At 46.3% G+C, this 20,489-nt stretch overlaps 2 protein-coding genes across 9 annotated transcripts in view; one reads left to right on the top strand and one right to left on the bottom strand.

Moving 5' to 3' along the window:
- Nucleotides 1-899: 899 nt before the first annotated feature.
- On the bottom strand, nt 900-6,714 carry MED8 (mediator complex subunit 8). 3 transcript variants are annotated; one of them, XM_012531866.3, is made up of 7 exons: nt 6,198-6,568; nt 5,229-5,347; nt 3,839-3,983; nt 3,012-3,152; nt 2,739-2,820; nt 2,126-2,374; nt 900-1,285 (listed from the first exon to the last, which is right to left on the bottom strand). In XM_012531866.3, the coding sequence occupies exons 1-7, from the start codon at nt 6,210-6,212 to the stop codon at nt 1,221-1,223; spliced, it is 816 nt and encodes a 271-aa protein (XP_012387320.1). In that variant the 5' UTR covers nt 6,213-6,568; the 3' UTR covers nt 900-1,220. The 3 variants fall into 3 exon arrangements, with proteins under 3 accessions (XP_012387320.1, XP_033277825.1, XP_033277824.1); XM_033421934.2 differs by lacking the exons at nt 900-1,285; nt 6,198-6,568 and adding exons at nt 1,296-1,466; nt 6,575-6,714; XM_033421933.2 differs by lacking the exon at nt 900-1,285 and adding an exon at nt 1,296-1,466.
- SZT2 (SZT2 subunit of KICSTOR complex) overlaps nt 6,657-20,489 on the top strand; it is a 227,496-nt gene continuing 213,663 nt past the window's right edge. For 4 of the 6 annotated variants that reach the window (XM_049693960.1, XM_033421925.2, XM_012531903.3 and 1 more), the window contains exons 1-4: nt 6,657-6,784; nt 16,942-17,067; nt 17,378-17,551; nt 17,861-18,031. In XM_049693960.1, coding sequence (XP_049549917.1) covers nt 6,758-6,784; nt 16,942-17,067; nt 17,378-17,551; nt 17,861-18,031 — 498 coding nt within the window. In that variant the 5' untranslated portion in view covers nt 6,657-6,757. Of the gene's footprint in view, nt 6,785-6,872; nt 7,028-16,941; nt 17,068-17,377; nt 17,552-17,860; nt 18,032-20,489 lie in introns of those variants that run through there. The other 2 variants (XM_033421926.2, XM_033421927.2) reach the window with 2 other exon arrangements.

Here is a 20,489-nt window from a genome sequence, read left to right as displayed (position 1 = left end):
GTCTCCAATCCCTACATAGCTGTCTCAATTTATCTGTCAGATTAACCCTGATACAGTGGCCATCAACTTAAATAACTTTATTCAGAGAAACCCTTTGGTCCACTTCTGCTGACTCAACCCCTGCCCTAGCTCACAACAGAGAGCTAAGCAAGGCAGCTTAAGCTGGAGACCCAAGCCCACTCTGCTCTCAGCTTTATAAAAGCAGGCAAAAGTACTGGCGGCTGCCACCGCCCGCCATCCACCTGGCCCTTATTGGAACCACAGGCTCAGTGTACTGGAGAAAAACCATCCTGGCTGGAGCCCAGGAACCAGGCAAATTATGAGGATAACTCAACCATGATGAAAGATGGTGTGAGGTGCAATTCCCCTCTCCCTCTAAAATAAGAAAAAAAGAGTCTGGGGAACAAGGGACTTTTTCATCTGCTAAGAAAAACCCTTTCTCACATCGTCCTGCCTGGTAGAGCCACTTCCTGAAGAAGCCCCCATATACCGGGCCTTCAACATCTTCCTTCGTGTGTGAGGTGTAGGGTAAAGGACAGGGTACTTTGTGACTATTTCCCAGATAAGAGCTGAACTGGCTTCTCAGAGGATGGAGAACAGAGCAGGCCTGAGCTTCTCCAGAGCCACAAGTGGACGGTCTGTCTCAGACCAGAAGCCTCGTCACCTGCAGCTTGGAGAGATGGCCAGGATGGAATCTGGGCAGGAAGGCCTGCGGAGACAGCAGGCCTCTAGGGACACAGAGGCTGTCACCGTTTCTGGCAGCACGAAATAAGCACAGGCTTTCAAACAGAGCTGAGTGGTCCATGATCTTGTGTCCATCAGCTCACCACAGACATGAAGCAGTATCAGATCAGGATAAGTTCTGGATCGAGGACTGAAGAGGGGGCAGTGGGGAGAAGTGGCTGTAGAAACTCTCATTTATTGAATACCCATTATTTCATAGACTGTGCCAAGTGTTTTACATTCATTTTCCCATTTTAATCCTCACAACAACCCTATGAGGTAGGTATTATCACCATTTATAAACAAGAAAACCGGCTCAGAAAAATTAGGTCACTTGCCCAAAGTCACACAGCTAGTCGGCAGTGGAGATGGGATCTGTCTGTGGCTGAAAGCCCGTATTCTTTTTATTATACCCATCTAGGTCAGCTTTGGGCAAAAGGCAGCTTCACTGCCCAACTCTGCAAAGAGCACCTGGGAGTGGAGGTTGTCGGCCACACTCACCGCTGGTAGGGATGCATGGAAGCCGACTTGATGTTGGTTTTTATTCCACTTGGCATTTTCCCTAAAAGGAACATGAAGAAAGACACCTGAAGCACAGTAAGACGTTCATGGTAAATCAGAAATGTGGTCCCTCAGGTTCCCTTCTGCACCTCCGCTATCATCTCAGAATCTCTGTGGCATCTGACCCTGGACGGCAAGGCTCAGAGGTATGGCTCTTCGTCCAGCCCTCTCCCTGAAGATGTCTAGGAGGAGGAATAGTGGGAGGGGTTGGAACACACCTGGCTCCTGCTCACCCCCTCCTAGAAAAAGAGAACTAAATCTGTGGGACCCCCATTTAATGTCACAGGTAAAAGAGTGCTATGTTCTCTCTTATTTTAATTGTCCCTTTGTCTGGACAGCTTGGAAGAAAATATCTCTTCTAGCTGCTTGCATCTGAACTCTGCCAGGCTGCTCTTATAATTACTAAAAGCGAGCAGGAGAGACAGGATACAGAGAAAGGAATACACGCAGCACCGGGAAACTTGCCTGCTTGTCCATTCCCAACACACCTACCCAATGGTCCTAATGAAGGTCTGACCATTCATTTTTCTACCTAAGACAAGACAGTGAGAACACACCTAATACCCAGAGTTAAAGGGGACAGAAGGGTAGTTGAGACCGAGGTCTGAGATGGGGTGGGAGGCGAGAGCAGTTTCTGCTTGTCAAAGTTCTTCCTCATTGTCAGGTACCTATTAAGGGTCTCAAATGAGACTTTTACTCCAAAAGTTTTTTTTCTGGGTCACAGTCCAAGGGAGAAAAGGAGAGTATCTCCAGCTCTGGGGACGCTGGGGCCCCAGATAACCCAGCTTATTCCCACTTCCCTGCTCAAGGTCTGCCACCATGCCAATCCCTGTCACCTTACCTGGTTGACCTGCTTGGGCCATCTGCACCCCACTGAGCATTGGCTGCTGCTGACTCGGAGCTCCTGCCATCTGCACCTGCTGTAGTCCTGAGGCTCCTGCGAGGATTGTCCCAGCTCCTGGCTGGCCCGGCTGGCCAGGACCACTGCTGCCTGAAGGCCTCCAATTAGACAGCCCCTTCCCAAAGGCAACAGCTGCCACTAACGCATTGGTGTCTGCTGGGTTAAAGGTCTGCTTGTTCGGCCGGAGACCTGAAGAAAAAGGTAAGTGGGGACCCCGAGGTATGCCTCTGGCCCTGGACCGAACCTAGCAGCAGGAAGACCAGTATGGGTACCAGGGCTTGGAGTTCTGACTTCAGCAGAATCTAGGCTCCCTGGCAGCCCAGAGGAAGAGCCAGAGGACCCCCATGACTATCTCAGAATACTCCCTTCTCCCTTTGCCCATTTCTTCCACCTGCTCCAGGGCTGGCCAGAAATACAAAAGGCTAACAGAATGGACGCATACCTTTTCCCAAGCAGCACATCCTTTCGTCCTCACTTCACCACTACCAACACCACCCTTCCTATTGATCTTATCCCTCTTTCCTCCTCCGTTTTGCCACCAATCCCTCCATACCTCCACTCTCCGCTTCTCGTTCCTCTTTGCTGATTTTCTCCAGAAGGTTTGAGCACATTTTATTCAAGCTCTGGATCTGCTTCTGCAACACACATAAATTTGTGCAGAGATTAGGGCAAGCAAGAAATGATTACGGGGAAGTTTCTTCCTTGGGCTATTCCAGGGGCAACTGAGGGTAACCAGCTGTGCATCCCTACCATACAGAGGTGGTAATGCCCAGCTTCTCATGATAAAATTTGGGGTGGGGGCAGCAGGGCAGTGACTCAGTCCAACCTGAGCTGCATCAGCACCAATGCGGGCAGCATCCGTTGTCAGCTGCTTCTCTTGCTCTTCTACCTCAGGGTCAGGCTTGGTTCTCAGATGGTCAGGGACCACCTCATGGCTAAAAACAGGTACCCGTCCTTCAGTCTGCCTCTGTAACACACAGATTTTATTGATCCTACTCTGCACTCCAAGATTCAATCTGGCCTGATATACACATAGTTCCTTCCACAGGCAAACAGTGCATTTTCAGGGAAAACACAACCTGAGACTAACAATATCTGGTTTCCTAAGACACTATCCCCCTCACTCCATCCTTCAGTTCTGTCTACTCACTCCCCTATCTCTACCAGACCTAAGGATAAACCTATTTCTGCCACATTTAAATCAAAGATTGAAAGAGAAAAAGTCAGGGACTTCCCTGGTGGTCCAAAGGTTAAGGCTCCGTGCTTTCACTGCAGGGAGCACGGGCTGGATCCCTGGTCGGGGAACTAAGATCCCACATGCCGCGCAGCTCAGCCAAAAAACAATGACAACAACAACAAAAAAAAAAAGAAAAAAAAGAAAAAGTCACAAAAGAACATACTTTCTGCTCAAGACAGGTGTTGGAGGAAAAAGGTCTTTGTCTTGGTGACATATGCCTCAGATTAATTCAGTTTGGGAATGGCTCTCCCAACTCCAGAAGGACAAAAAGCAAAGCCTCCGAAATGCAGCCCTCGCTTCTTACTGCCACACACTGCTGCAGATTCAGAACTTCTAGAATAGCCAACCAACCACTGTGCCCTCAGTCCTCATCTAAGAACTTAATTTCCCAAGTTGCACCCCTCTCCTCCTCTTACCATGAGATCTTCATCTCGGTCTGGGGACAACACCAGAGGGATGATGACCTGGTTACGGAACAGTGGTGTCTTTTCATGCTTCAAGACCTTGTTCAGAGTGTTCAGCTGTCCAGAGAGCAAGGCAAAGCTGTCCAGGACAGATGGCCTGGTGGTGGAAAGAAGGTGTCAGAATGTTCCCAGTAAAGGAGCCTCAAAGGGGGTCCTTCAGACTAGGAATACCCAGACTCACCCCCAAAACACTCATAGCCCTACGGCTGGCCTGGGCAGGAACTAGCCTGGCTCACAGGGATTATGGGGTTAAGAAAGAGGGACACACTTTCAGTTTCTGATACAGACGGAGAAGAAAGGCAGGTCATTATAGCAGGCCCCCCTTATCTGCAGTTTCACCTTCCGAGATTTCATCTACCTGTGGTCAACCACAGTCCAAAAATATTAAATGGCAAATTCCAGAAAAAAACAATCCATAAGTTTTAAACTGGGCGCTGTTCTGAGCACTGTGACGAAATCTTGCTTCATCCTGCTCTGTCCCACCCAGGACGTTAATCACCCCTCTGTCCAGCATATCCATGCTGTATACGCTACCCACCCCATTAGTATAGAAAAAAAAACATAGTATATACAGTAAAGGTTTCAGTACTATCACAGTTTCAGGAATCCACAGAGGGTCTTAGAACTTATCCCCCACAGATTAGGGGGGACTACTATATTTGAAAGGGGCTAAGGACAATGGCAAAATAGGAACCATGGCTACACTATTATCACTAAAACTTCAGAAACTGGGTAAAAGTCTCCCTTCTGGCCTAAAAATAGTATCCACACTTCCAGAGTAGATTGGACCTAAAAGACTCAGCAACATCCACGGCAAGAGATCCAGTATGATTACTGTAGTGGGAGGACCCACTGCGGGAGGACCTCCTCCCAGAGAAGTCAAATGATGAGAATCAAAAGCTAGTGAGAGGGGCTTCCCTGGTGGCGCAGTGGTTGAGAGTCCACCTGCCGCTGCAGGGGACGCGGGTTCGTGCCCCGGTCCGGGAAGATCCCACATGCCGCAGAGAGGCTGGGCCCATGAGCCATGGCCGCTGAGCCTGCGTGTCCGGAGCCTGTGCTCCACAACGGGAGAGGCCACAAAAGTGAGAGGCCCGTGTACCGCCAAAAAAAAAAAAAAAAAAGCTAGTGAGAACCTGGGCTGGGAAACTGGGCATTTCTCTACTTCCTTACCATGGGGGCCCAAAGCCAACTTCAGTGTTAAATGTTGGGAAACCCAACTCTTTCTAAATCAAGAGATGTTTGCAAACTGATAAATGGTTACGTCACTGGAGATGTCCTAGCCAGCAGGTGGCCTGGCCCCCCATCCATGGAGCCCTCCCCAGCTTGCCCTGGCAACCCTTACCAGGTCAGCCGGTCATATTCATTCTCCAACTTGTAAATGAAACTCCCCAGCGAATTCTTCAGATCAGCCACTTGACTCAGCAGTGCATCTAATGATGCCTCAAGCTGCTTCTCCTCCCTCTGCACCAATAGGAATAGGTTGGTTACTCAGAGGAGTGTGAGGATGACACATACAGAGGAAGGCTGAAAAGCCAGGATGACAGTGTGCGATACCAGTCCAGTGACACAGGATCTCATTGGCATAGTGAGAGCCAGGTTGTTTACTTTCTTTGGTATTAGGGTTACAGACAGCGTCAACCCTTAGACCTTTACACCCATTCATCTGACCTCAATTCCTCCTACCTACTGATTCCTTTCTCTCATTGCTCCTAATCCAGGCCTGGTTTTTCTCTGTATTAGGTACACTCTATTCTCTCCCACTGAGTAATTTTCACCAGACCTAATGCCTGGGGTTTATTGTCTTTTGGGCACCTCTGCAGCATACATACTCTGACTTCCTCTGTCCTAAAACCTGCCGGTGAGTGTAGCCATTCTTGCCCATGATACAATCTCTGGAAAATCTACCTACACATGAAGCCTCTTCTGAATACCTGCCACTGCCGCCGCCACCACCGCAGCCATCCCCCACCTTCATTTGCCCTCAGTCTTTGCTCCTTCAACCTCCTCCTTGCTAAATTAATCTGCACTCATTTTATCTCTGTGCCAATATTCCTGTGCCCCTTTCACAAGCTTAGTCAACCTATAAAAACTTACGGAGAGGCTACCAGCTGCAAGAAACTAAGTGACAAATGAAAAACGGGCACAGACTAGGAAGAATGAAGCAAAACTGTCTTAGCAAATTGCCAACGTGCAGGACAGAAGCCTTGATCCTGGGTTCCACCCACGGCCTCAGATTATATTAGTCTGGCTTTTGGCCACCGCGGTCCCACAATTCCTTCCACCCTCGGGCTTCTCTCCAATTACAGATTACCTGTTCTGTCGGCATCCGACAACGGCCATCCAACAGCCGAGGCCGGGGCCTGAGCCGATCCACCACTTTCTTGAGCCGTCTTCCTTGGACTGCACCTCAACCTGATCCTTTCCCACACCCTAGCAAGTCAGTGCTGCCTTCTCCCTCCCGACTTAACCGCAGTCTGTCTCCTGTCAGCCGGCCTCCACCCCCATCTCTCATCTGCGCCGCTCCCTCGCCAGTGGGCCTCTGCCCCATCGCGCGTCCCCTTATTCGACGGTCGAGGGCTCTACCCCCTCCTCTCAGCCCCAACTCCTCACTCCCTCCTCCGCCAGCCCACTCTCGGTCCCCGATACCCGAAGCTAGCTGGCGGTCACTAGCGCCAACCTGGCCCTCACCTGCATTGCGGCAACAGGGGCGGTGTCAAAGACTTCCTCTTCCGTTTCCCAAGTCAGCCAATCGGAAAGCTCAGGACTCGGCCCTCCCCCTCACTTCCTGTCTCGCTGGTCGCCAGGCCGCCGGGTCAGGGGTCACGAGCGGAGCCGCTTCTCTGGCCCGGGCCAGCGCGGGAGGGCTGTGTGATGGCCTCGGAGCGCCCGGAGCCGGAGGTGAGGGGCGGGCGGGCGCAGCGCTGGGTCCCGAGATCCGAGGGGGAGGGTCCGGCGGCCGGGTGCGGCCGTGGCCTCCTCCGGGTCCGGAGCCGCCGGGTCAGCCCGAAACCCAAACATTCGTTATCTCCTTCCCCGCACTTTCCCGGGGGGCCTAGAGGAGGAGCTTGTCGCTGTTTTGTTTGCCGAAATTTCATCCACGACGCCAACTCTAGGGTTCTCGGGTTCTTTGACCTCAAAATGGTATTAAGAAAACCTGTATTTTGATTTTCCGTTGCAGTTTCAGTGGGCAGCTTTGCCAGTTGCTGCATTTCTTCAAATATTGGAATGCCATAAACAGCATGAATTTAGTTCTAGCGCTCATGCTTTTGGAGAGCAGCTTTGGTTTCATGAAAAAACATTTGACTCAGAGAGAAGCCTCGTTCCGGTATTGGCGCTGCCGTGTAACTATCTGTGCAACTTCGGGCAAGTCTTAACTTCCCGGCCTGTTTCCTTCTCCATAAAGTACTTATCATTGGTGTATTGTTATGGTCACATGTTTTAAATCAGAAAATGCAAATAAAGTATCCATAAGGTGCCAAGGACCATGCAAGGAACTTTATATACATTGTGTCATTCAAACTTGTGCAAAGGAAGGTGGCAATACCCACTGTCATTTACAGGTAAGAAACTGAAAATCGAGAGAAGTACCTTACCCAAGTGCTACTCTCAGCTGGGGTGTAGCAGAGTTTTGGAGTTAGAAGATCTGAGTGTAAAATCTCAGATTTGGAAAGAACAACGTCACTAGGAGAGGGGCGCAGTGTTACAAGAGAATATATGAGTAGATGGGAAGGGTGAGAGATGTGTATGATGCAGATAGTTGTCATTACTTATTGAATGCTTACCGTGTGTCAGGGACCATCTCAGCACTTTACCAACATCAATTAATACTCTGAACCCTATGCAGTAGACAATATTATCATCCCCATTTTTCGGTTGAGGAAACTGAGGCACAGAGATAGATATTAAGAGTAATAAAGTTGCACAGCTAGTAAGTACCAGAGCCAGGACTCCAAAACTGGTGGTCTGCTGTAGATCTTGTGTTCTTAGTCATAATGTTTACAGTATAAATAATAAAGTAGCCACAGGATGGTAAATCTCCAATACGATGTCGCGAGCCCCAAGATTAAATATGGTTGTAGGAAACTACCCTATTAAAAAGGATCAGATGTGTTGACAGGGGTGATGGAGTAGCCTGTGCATCAGAAATATCATTGAGGAAAACCGATGAAGGTATTTGGAGTATGTTTTGTTATGGATTAAAATGAGAAGAAATGGAGGGATGTTGTGGTGAAATACAACATACCTGTTAGGCAGGTAGTCTGAAACAGCATTGCATCCAATGCAAGGCATATATGTCAGTTTTCTAGTAGCCACATTTAAAAAGGTAAAAACAGGTAAAATTAACTTTAATAATATATTTTTCTTTAACCCCATTATTTCCAAAACATCATTTCAATATGTAATAAATATTAAAAATTATGAGATATTTAACATTCTTTTATTGTACCAAGTCTTTAAAATCCAGAGTGTGTTTTACAGCATATCTCACTTTGGACTAGCAACATCTCTAGTGCTCAGTAGCCCCATATGGTAGTGGCTACCATATTGAGCAGTGCAGATCTAAGGGAACTTGGAGTCAAGACATACGCTCCTGGAAGTCTCACTCAGCCAAAAGTTCATTTGTTGAATTCTTGATTTACATTTCTGAAAATTTTATCTCAGAAGGTAAAGGGAGTGAAGAGTTCTGCCCCTGAGCAGAAAAGTGACTGATCGTTAGATGTTATTACAATTCCAAGAGAGAAATATTGGGCATAGTCAGATTTAAGAAGTCATTCATTCCTCAGATACTTAAATTATTTCATGCTGCTGCTATGGACTCAGAATTGTGCTAATTATCAGGGTGGATGTGGAGCAGTGTAAGACACATTCCCTATTCTAATGGAGTGCACATGTTGAATTATGATAATAAGCGCTTCAAAGGAAAAGTACAGATTGAATGAGTGTTTAACAGGGGTTCTTAACCTAATTGTTCAGTGGAGGGGGTGGATCAGAAAGCCTCAGAGGAATGACATTTAAGCCGGAAGAAGGAGTGGAAGGTGGCTGTGAGAAGAGGCAGAGCGCATGCATTACAGGCAAAGGGAATAGTGAAAATCCTGAGGTAAGGAGGAGCTGAGGACCTTCAGAAAACTAAGATGAAGCAGCTGCCAGTGTGGACGCAGTGGCAGTGAGAATAGCTAACATGAGTGCTTACTGAGTATCATCTAATACTGGGAAAACCCCTGTGAAATAGGCACCGTTGGGACTTCCCTGGCAGTCCAGTGGTTAAGACTAAGCCTTCCAGTGTAGGGGGTGCGGGTGCGAGTTCGATCCCTGGTCGGGGAGCTAAGATCCCACATGCCTCGCGGCCAAAAAACCAAAACATAAAACAGAAGTAATATTGTAACAAATTCAATAAAGACTTTAAAAATGGTCCACATCAAAAAAATCTTTAAAAAAAATGGTCCACATCAAAAAAATCTTAAAAAAAAAAAAGCACTCTTACTATCCCTGTTTCTCAGATGAGGAAATTAAGGCACAGAGAGTGTAAGTAACTTCACCAAGGCCTTATACTAATAAGCAGCAGAACCAGCGTTTGATCCGAGGTGCTCGAACTCAGGTGGAGGTGGGTGAGAGAGAAGGCTGGTGAAGAAGATTCAGGTTGAAGCCGTGCTAGAGGTTCAGGACTTTGGCATAAGTACAGTGGTTCAAGGGCAGGTGGAGACTACATTATTTTGTGGGATTCTGTTAACAGAAAACAGCACAGCGGTTGGAAAAGTCCAGGAATAATTTATACCTTAACCACCAAGGGACAGAGGCAATGAACAAACAACAGATTAACGAGATGGACAATGTTTGCTTCATCCTGGTATACGTGGTATGCAGCACAGTGCCTGATAATGTTTTATTCATCTTGCTATAAATGGTATATAGGCCTCAATAAATTTTCCAAAGAATGATAGGCTTCCTCTGTCATTGTTCTGACTCTCCTGATTAAATGCCACAGCATCCTTCTGAAGTAGACATTCTTTTCCTTTTTTTAAAATTTATTTATTTATTTTTGGCTGCATTGGGTCTTCGTTGCTGCACGTGGGCTTTTCTTTAGTTGCAGCGAGTGGGACCTACTCTTTGTGGCGGTGCGCGGGCTTCTCGTTGCGGTGGCTTCTCTTGTTGTGGAGCACGGGCTCTAGGCGCACGGGCTTCAGTAGTTGTGGCACTTGGGCTCAGTAGTTGTAGTTCGCGGGCTCTAGAGTGCAGGCTCAGTAGTTGTGGCGCATGGGCTTAGTTGCTCCGTGGCATGTGGGATCTTCCCGGACCAGGGCTCAAACCCGTGTCCCCTGCATTGGCAGGCGGATTCTTAACCACTGCGCCACCAAGGAAGTCCCTGAAGTAGACATTCTTATCCACATGTTATAGATGAAGAAACTGAGGCCTGGGAAAACTAACTTGTCCAAGCTCACCTAGATAGCAAGTAGTAGAGCCAGATTTAAATCCAGATCTCTGACTTAGAAACCCTGCTTTCCCTTTGCCAGACTGCTCCAGTGCACTTCAGACTCAGAAGGATTAAGTATCAGTGATTAAAGCTCCATATGAGTGTGGGTGCTGGGAGAACACAACTAATTCAGGGATTCTCAAACAGTAAAGCAAAAAATCACTTGGGGGAGCTTGTTACGTATAGCTTCCCAAGCTCTCTCAGCTCTTAATTCAATTGGTCTTGGATGGTGCCCAGGAACCTGCATTTTAACAAGCACCTCAGGTGGTTCTGATGCTGCTGGTCCTTGGATCACACTTGGAAAAATACCATTCTAGCTGCTTTAATTAACTCTTGAGTCTTTAGTTCTGTTAAATCACCTCTTGAATGTGAAGAAAACTTAGAGATGATGTTTGTGAAAATGTAGTCGTTGACTTGGAAGGATCATGTATGGGGGGAATGTTGCGAGAAAACTCGAGTTAGGAAATGTTCCTGGTTTCAAGAGAGTGGATTCTATAAGAACTGATTGGTGAACTAGACTTCAGTTTGGCCTTGGAAGAGTCAGTCTGTCATTCAAAATAACCTTCGAAACAAGGTGGAGAAATGGAAGCTGCACAGCAGTGGAATTAAGCAGCCTACTAACAAGTAGTGTGAAGAAAATCTTCTAATAGGACAGTGCTTGTTTATATCCTCCATCTGGAGTATTCCCCTTTCCCTCCTCACTAGGCCAACCCTGCTCAGTCTTCAGGGTCACTTTCTCTTAAGACTCTTGCCTGAGTCAGGTTACTTTGTTACATGCTGTCATAAAACCACATTCTTATCCTTGGCACACTTAGTTTGTATTAATGTAGTATTTAGAGTGATTATTTGATTAGTTTTTTCCTCCATTATAGGATAAATCTTGCGAGGGCAGAGAATGCCAATTTTTGCTTTCCATTGTATCCTTAGGACCAGCCCAGTGCTAGCATGTATCAGGCTCTCCGTAAATTTGTTGACTGATAAATGAATGCATGCTCACCTTGCCTTTGTCCTCTTGGGACTTGGATGAGGACTTGATGGCATCCTGATCAAATTAGCAGGGAAATTAAGCTGGAAAGGGATTTACTAGCAGACAAAACAGTAGTCAGGCCTCACAATAGAAAATAGGCTGGATTTATCCAATGTAATAGGACGAATTGAATAATTGTGTGTGTCCCAAAAAAGCCAGCTGCATGAGGAGAGAATGGGGGATGTGTCCAAGCAGCAGCAGAAGCGAGAAAGTCAGAGAGGTTTCTTGGGTCAGTAGCATGGTAAAGCTTCGCCTGAAGTAAATAGAATCTAGGAGATTCTGAATCTGTGACCTCACCTGGGTATTGTGCTCTATTCTGGCCCCCACATTTTAAGTTGAAAAGTAGACCAACCAGAGTTCATTCGTAGGCACGTGATCTAAGATCTAAAATAGTGAGGGAACTTGAAACCATGCCGTTTTCTTTTTGTTTTATTTTATTTTTATTTATTTTTGGCTGCGTTGGGTCTTTGCCTTCTCTAGTTGCAGCAAGCGGGGGCTACTCTTGTTGTGCGGGCTTCTCATTGCGGTGGCTTCTCTTGTTGCAGAGCACGGGCTCTAGGGACGCGGGCTTCAGCAGTTGTGGCTCGCGGGCTCTAGAGTGCAGGCTCAGTAGTTGTGGCTCACGGGCCTAGTTGCTCCGCGGCATGTGGGATCTTCCCGGACCAGGGCTCGAACCCGTGTCCCCTGCATTGGCAGGCGGATTCTTAACCACTGCGCCACCAGGGAAGCCCGAAACCATGCCGTTTGAGCTACATTTAAGGAACCTGGAGATGTTTATTATGGAGAATCAAAGACTCAGAACCATCATCAGATGTTTGATAGCTTCTCCTTTGGCAGAGGTTCAGAGTTTTCCCTGTGTGGCCTCAGGAGGTAAAACCCAAAGTGAGTTAGATATGTTCAAGAGAACAGATTTCAAGAGCAGGCCAAGGTAATACCAACAAGACAGACTCTGGCTCAGTGTGAAGAAATTTCCAACTCTGCCAGCTAAGTGGGGGTGAGCCAAAAAAGCTGAGGGGAATGGCTGTGCAGGACTTCCTCCAGACTCAAAGAAGCAGCACCTTGTTACCACTACTATGTGCATTTATGTGACACTTTTAACTTTACAGTGTGCTTTCACCCATCATTGGGGTAGGTGGTGGTATTTTATAGAGGAGGAAACTAAAATTCAAGCCCAGAATCTCAGCTATCATATCACATTTTCTTTCCATAATACTGTAATTCTGTCTAAAACAGATCTATTCAAGTTTACACAACTCCCCTTCCCCCGATTCCAGAATTGTAGAAAAGAAGATGATACCAGTAAAGAACATACTAGTGAAAAAAAACTTGGTAAAAACAACTTTCAGGGAGGCAAAGTCCAAACAACAGACTGGGTTAGTTTTTCCATAAAGCAGATGAGGAAGGATGAGAACTCTTGAACAACAAAAGCCAGATGTTGAAAAAAATGAAAAATTAGGAATCTCTGGTAAGATACTAAGAACATAGCTTGAAATAGAGAAGAGAATAAATATAGCTTGCGAGAGCAATTCCCCTCATTCATACATTCATTCAACAAATATTCAAACCCTTAATGTGTCTTGGCACTGCGCTAGTTACTAGAGATACAACAAAGAACAACACAGACAGCCCCTACCTCCCTGGAGCTTCTGCACTTGTAGGGGAAACCAACATTAAAAAATACACAAATTCTTCATTATGACTGGTGGATGCTATTAAGTAGTCCAGACTGCTTTGTGAATGCCTAGCAGAGATAACAAACAGTGTAGGGAATCATGGAAGGATTCATTTATTAAACCCAGAGTGGCCAGGATTTTAGTCCTAGAAGATGAAGTGAGCAAGTGTCCCCAACTGTCCTTATGGTGCTCCCTCCTTTAACCCTGGCTCAATATGGGCCAAAACTCCTTTCCTGGATATTTCCTTGCATAACTGAAACAGGCTGGTATTTGCAAAAAAGTCTTCACTAAGCACCAAAGAAGAACAAAAGGAAAAATATGGAGACTAGTGTTAAGATTACCTTACCTTAAGAAAAGTTGTACTGCCTGTGATTCATTTTAAATGCCGCGTTTCCTTTGCTTAGCTTAGAACATATAGTGAATTCACTTATTCAGCAAAATTTTATTGAGCATCCTATTGCCAAGCAATGCACCAGGCTCTGGGGATAGAGTGATAAACAGAAAGGGCTGCTGAACTGGGATATCCTTCCTATTCTGATAATACTGAGCCCAGCCCGTCCTTTTTTAGATAAGAACCTTGGCAAGGATCCAGCATAGTCAACTTGTAGACGAGAGAGGACACTAATATCATACCCACACCAGTTCAGCCAATCCTGAGGGAGAGGTTGCCTACTGGCATTGAGCACAGTTGCGCTTTCTCTGAGAAAGCCAAAGCCCAATGCAAATGAATATATTTTATGGTGTTTATTGGTGCTCTAATCATACATATGGAAGCCATCAGGCCTTGAATTTCTTATAAGGGTGTTGACAAAATACCAATGAAAAGTTAATATTAAATGTTTTACAGTACAATATGTAAGTATACCCAAGTTAATAGACTAACACTGTGGGAAAGAAATTAGGCAATCTGGCAGAATTTTCGAGATGTTAATCAGGGAGAAGGCCATCTTTTCTATTTGTTTATTTATGGGAGTATCTCCTCTTGAGACCAAGGATCAGAGAAAGAGAGGGCAGGTAATTGCTGCAGTTTCCTTCTTTGCCAGTAGACCCCTTTTGTCTTTTTAGGAGTTTGGCAATAAGAGCGTTCAGTTTGATGGGACCTTTTGAGGGGGATGGTGGTTAGAAATGATGGGAAATAGCTATATCTGATTTCTCTAGCTAACGGAAATCATCCTGCAACTTACTGGTTTCTGATGTTGCCTTAGTCATCCTTGACACCTTGTTTTTCTGGCTTTTCTTTTGGTTAACTTTCCTCCCTACTTCAGTTAATCACCAGTTCTAGTCCACTTTTTTTTTTTTTTTTTGCGGTACGCGGGCCTCTCACTGTTGTGGCCTCTCCTGTTGCGGAGCACAGGCTCCGGACGCGCAGGCTCAGCGGCCATGGCTCACGGGCCCAGCCGCTCCGCGGCATGTGGGATCTTCCCGGACCGGGGCACGAACCCGTGTCCCCTGCATCGGCAGGCGGACTCTCAACCACTGCGCCACCAGGGAAGCCCCTTGTCCATCTTATTTTAAAGATTCCTTAAAGTACAGTTGAGCTCACTTCACTTGATCACTTGTCTTGAAGGTTAGTTCAACTGACTTGTCCAAGACTCTCTCAGTGAAAGGCAGTGCTGGTTTTGCATTCTAGCACACAGCTACTTGTCTCTTCAGCAACAGTCTCAAGCAGTTCACAGAATGGCTACTTTGAGTAGCTCTGGTCTCGGCCATTGTCATCTCCCCTGGTTGTTAGGGGATCTTTCTAAGTCATGTGGTAGCCAGATGGAATTTTTTTTGAATGCAGATATAATAGTACTGCCCTGCTGAAAAAAGAGTTTGGTAGCTTGACCTAACTCTTGGATAAAATCCAAAATCCTAGCCAGGGCCTGCCTCAGGCCAGTGCAGGGAAACAGTACAACAGAGAGTAGTTTTTCCCAAAATGTGATTTTAGATGGTGCAGAGACAAAACACAAAATAATACTAAATCACATCATATTGATGTTTAAATTGTCTTTTTGATTATGTCAGAGCATCCTTTCTATTTATAAACCCCCATCGTGTTCCTTCTTGTAACCACTTTAAATCTTTTCTGCTCTTAAGTCCCCAGTGTGATCCAGTTGTCACACTCAGTAGATGGGTTTTGCAGCTCATCAAGCCTGGGTTTGACTTCTGGCCCTATGCCTACGAATTCTGCTAAGAATTCTGCTGAGAAATTAACTTTTTTGGACCTCAGCTTTCTTCTATTGAATGTTTTGTGTGAAGACTGAATGCAGTTACTTAGGTAAAGAGCCTAGTACTGGGCCTGGTAATAACCTGTAATAGTTGACTTCTATTATATTCTTATAAGTGCCATGCACCATGCTGAGTGCTTCATATGCACGGTTTCCCTTCATCTGCAGGACAGCACAATTAGATTGGTATTAGGATTTATCTCCATTTTACAAATGAGGACACTGAGGCTTAAATAGTTTAAGTACCTTTTCCACAATCTCACAGCTAATAAGAGGCTGAATTGGGATTCAAACCCAGGCTGTTTGAGTCTGAAATTCTTGTACTGAACTTTTACAGTGTACAATTGGATGTATTTTAGGTGCTCAATAAATATGAGTTCCTTCCCTCTTCTTCCTTCTCTCATCCATGCCATTTCCTAATATCTGTTTCTATACCTCTTTATGCTTGCCTTCTGAGGAAAAAAGACTTCCTTCATCTTTAGCCATTGCATCTCTGCTCTCCACACTCTTCTCCGACATCAGGCACCCTTCATTATTGCTTTTCCACGACTTTTTCCATCTCTTCTCCATGCATATTTCCCCATTATTGAAAAAAAAAAATCTTCACTTCCTTTCACCATCCCATTTCTCAACAGGTAGTCACTGACTTCTGCTCACTTCCTCACAGCCTGTCATTTCCCCCTCACTAGGAACACCGGAGGAGAAATTTGCAGTTTGTCTAAACAGGAGGAGAGTAATCTTTTCATCTGAGGCAAGAGTAAGGGGGTAAAGGAATGTTACAGATAAGGGTTAATCTGGAGGAAACATTGGGGGAGTTCAGACCAGTTGACCCTTATTTTCTCTGCGAAACAGTAGGCACATTTATCTGCTGGGATGGCGGGGGTTGAGAGCTTGGAAAACCTGAGGGGAATAAGGAAAGGTTACTGACCAGGGAGAAATGAAAGGATTGGTAAAGGCCACTAGAAGTGGCACCACTGACGAGGTGACAAGTTTCTTTCTGTCAAAGTACAGCTGGTGTGGTATTTGTGTGGATAAGGAAGAAAGTCAAATTCATCCTGAGTCAAGATTTAGCCGGGCTTGTGTAGTGACAGGTGAGGACACGGGCAAGGGAACTGACACTTGTTAGGACACAGTTGAACCGACTGCCCATGAGGCAGTGGAAGGAAGGAACTAGAGCGTTGACAGCTGAGAAGGGTGTGGGTGGGAGACTGTGACCCACAGAAGCTGGGCTTTGAGGTCTCTAGTAGGCTGCCATTCACCCAGTGAAGATCCTTTAGTGCGTGCTGTTGTCAAGGCTTATTAGGAGAAACTGCCAGGCATTATTGTCTGCTCTGTTTTAAGCAATTTGCTAAGCACAGGGACATAAAAATAGAGCAAGACACAATCCCCACCCTCATAGAACTTAGAGTTTATAGGAGAAACTCACATATCCGTTGAAATGTGCAAAGGTCACTTGGTCTACATAGAGGTCTTTATAGGGGGAATGGGAGCCAAGAGTTGAGAATTGAATCCTTGGGAAGCCCTTGCACTGAGGTGGGGGTAAACGTTTCACTTCTGCTGCCTTGCCTCTCACTAATGGATTCTGAGCTCTTTGGACAAGTTACTTGCACCATGATCTATATGTACTAGGAACTAATGAATTTTTATGGATTTTTTAAATGTCTCTTTGTCCCCAGGTGGAAGAAGCTGGGCAGGTGTTCCTGTTGATGAAAAAGGATTATCGAATATCCCGAAATGTTCGCCTGGCTTGGTTCCTCAATCACCTGCATCAGACTGTGCAGGCCACGCCCCAGGAGATGCTGGTGAGGCCCAGAGACACACAGGATGTGAAGGGCTAGCCCCGAGGATCTGTTTTTTTAGGAGGGTGCTGGAAACACACAGGAGGGGAGACTAACTCTGAGGGGTCTGATTCTAGGAGGGGCAAGTGACTTTGCCCACAAGATGATTCCCCAGGGGAAATCTTGTTTAATTGTTTTTCCAGCTCGGAAGAGTGCTTGGTTGGGTTGCAGAAGGTAGAACCAATGGTGTGTCATTTTGGATATGGAAGTCAGGTCCTGGAAAGAAAGGGGTGACTTCCTGACTCTTCCCTTTCCTCCCCGTCCTAATTGTCAGCTTCGGTCTGAGCAGGAGTTGGAAGTCCTCAGTGTCCTGCCTCCTGGATGGCAGCCAGAGGAACCGGTGGTCCCCAGGCCATTCCTCCTTGTACCATCCACCCGGGTCACCTTCCTGGCCTGGCAGTATCGGTTTGTCATTGAGCTGGACCTCAGCCCATCTACTGGCATTGTGGTAAGGGGTTGGTTGAGGGGAGACAGTGGGAAGAAAGGATTGGGTGGGAAGTGAGGAGAAGAGGAGGGGCCTGGGATAAGTGAAGAATGATCCCACAATGATGCCGTTTTGGAAAGGAGACAGGTTTCCTTTACACAACGGAAGGAGTGGAGGGTGTTTGAAGACAGATCCCATTCATCTGTGGCACCGTATTTGGATGTGTGATCAACCTTAAGAGTCCCACTGACCCATGGAAGCTGCTTGTTTCTGCCCTCCGCTCAGGGCTGCCTTTGGTTATCCTTGAGAGACCTTTCTCTGCATTGCCCTCAGGATGATTCCACAGGCGAGATCTTGTTTGATGAAGTTTTCCATGCCCTCTCCCGCTGCCTAGGCGGGCTGCTCCGGCCCTTCCGAGTGCCTGGATCTTGCATCGACTTCCAACCTGAGATCTACGTCACTATCCAGGCCTACTCCTCAATCATTGGCTTGCAGTCCCACCAGGTATTGCATCCTTTCTTCAAGTTTGTATCCTCAGACCTAATTTCGGATAGTCCACTGACCAAGTCCTTATCCTGTCTCCACGGTCCGTGCCCAAAGTCCCCAGCTCTCCTCGAACCTGTTCCTAGTCATCTCTGTGAGTCTCTGTCCTCTTAAGAAGCATCCATTGCTCTGGTCTTACAGGGCCTTCCCATAGCGTTAGGTGAGTTGGCATTGACTGGACAAATGCCCCTCTCATTCCTCCTCTGAGTCTCTGGTCCTGGCCGCTGAATGACTGTTTTCTCTCCCCCGCTCCCTTTAGTTCCATCAGAAGGTTAGCTAATGTCCTAACTCCTTGCACTACCAGCAGGAGAAACAAAGACCCAGAAACATAATTTCTTCCAAGGACAGAGGAGGGTCATTTTTCTCCTAGAGCCCTGTGAACTGGTGGGTGTAACACTGACCACACAGATAATTACAGGGCTTATCCAGCACCCAAGCAGGCCATCAGAAGGCACTCCTTTTTGGAGAATGGCCAAGTCTGTTACTGGAATATCTGTATTGGGCTTAGATAAGCATTGGTCCAGTTTCCCTTCATCTACTCTTAACCACCCTCAACTCACTGGTAGAGGCTTACCCTGAAATTGTCCCTGATGGCTTCATTGTCACCTTAGCTATCAAACTGGCTTTGAGAGAGGGGGATGCAAGGAACAGTATCTGAGGGGCTGAAATATACACAAGGCAATTGGTACATGCCTGGATCCCAGCCCTCTGCCCTGGTTTAAAGTGTTCTCCTAGTGCAGGTGTTAGGACTGTTGGTTGTGGGCTACATCCCCAGACTTTGCAGGTGCTCACAGTCAAGGCGGGAAAAGCCTGGATATTAGGTAATCACTCAACACTTGGTTCACTTTGACAAACACTTACTGAAGCCTGATCTATGCCAGGCCTGGGCTAGGTCCTGGAGACACAGATGAATCAGACCCTGTCCCTGTCCTGAGGGGAGGGGTTGAGAGTTAGTTGCGGAGACATATTAAAGGGGGTAATTTCAGTTGAATGTGATAAGGGCACTGATAAGTTTTGACTCATGATATGGGAGCACCCAGCCAAGCCTGGGGCAGCAACAGGAGAGACTTTTGGACAAAGAGGCATTTGAACTGAATCTTGAAGGATGAATTGATGTTAACTATTCAAAGAAGAGGAAATGGGCTTTCCAGGCAGAGGGGCCAGCAAAAGCAAAGACACAGAGCTATGAAACTGTGCTCTCGATCACAGGGGTTCTAGGGAACTACATGTTACTCAGTTGGACACAATGAAGTTTGAATGATGGGGGGAGGGTTAGGGGGGTGGTAAAGAGGAGACTGGAGAGAGAAGTGGGGGCAGAATTATGAAAGGCCTTGAATGTCATGGCTAAGAACTTGTACTTTATTCTGTAGGGGAGTTTAGTGTGGTGGTGAAGAGCACTGGATCTGGAATAACAGTGCCTTATGTGCTTCCTGGCTATACCACTTACTGGCTGTGTGCTCTTATGCAAGTTACTTAACCTCTCTGTGCATCTGGGTCTTTTCTCCAAAATGGGGATGTCAACAGTACCAGTGTTGCATGGTGACTGAATTAATACATGTCAAGCATTTAAAACGGTGCCTGCCACATAGAAAACATGCAAATGTTAGCTTTTAAAACTATTAGCCATGGGTAGAGAACCACTGGAGGTTTGGAATGTCAGTGACAGGATCAGATGCGAACACTAGGAAGGTCACACTTGTTTGTGGCCAGTGAGAAAGATGGATGGGGGACAAATTCTGGATTGGGGAGAACAGGCAGAAGAGTATTGCAGCATGGGAGAGGAGATAAGTCCTGAACAAGGACAGCAGCTGTGGAGAAGACAAGGAGTGAGAACTTAGGTAAGCCTCCAGGGCCACTTGCCACTAAGTCAGCTAAGAAGTCAGACAGCTTCCTCACTTGTCTCTGTAGCTCCCTCAAGATGCATCCTGCTGTTTTTCAAAACAAACAAAACAAACAAACAAAAAGTCACGTTTATAATACATGCCCAGTGAAGGAGATTTGAAAAATACGTAACATATAAAAAACTCACAAAACTCACTCATAATAACCACCCAGAAATAACTACTATTGACATGTTGTGGACTGTGTTTCTTCTCTTTGAGTTTGTGTTTACTTCCCTCGCCACCACCCCTCCATCCAGAGAGAGGAGAAACATCAGGCTCATTCTAAACACACAGTTCTACATCCTGCTTTTTTAACGTGTGATACGGGCATTTTTCCGTGTCACTAAATATTTTTGAAAACACAATTTTTAATGACCACTTGTCTTCATATTTTATCATATTTTGTCATTATATATTTAGCCAAACCTTTACTGTTGGACCCTTAGGTTGACCCAGTTTTCACTCTTCTAAACAATACAGCTCTGAGCATTTTTCTCACCTTTTCACAGCCCCAGTTCCCACTATTCCTCTGATTC

This window comes from Orcinus orca, chromosome 1 (assembly GCF_937001465.1).
Source record: "Orcinus orca chromosome 1, mOrcOrc1.1, whole genome shotgun sequence".
NCBI lineage: Eukaryota > Metazoa > Chordata > Mammalia > Artiodactyla > Delphinidae > Orcinus > Orcinus orca.
This window is presented reverse-complemented; position numbering and strand designations above follow the sequence as displayed.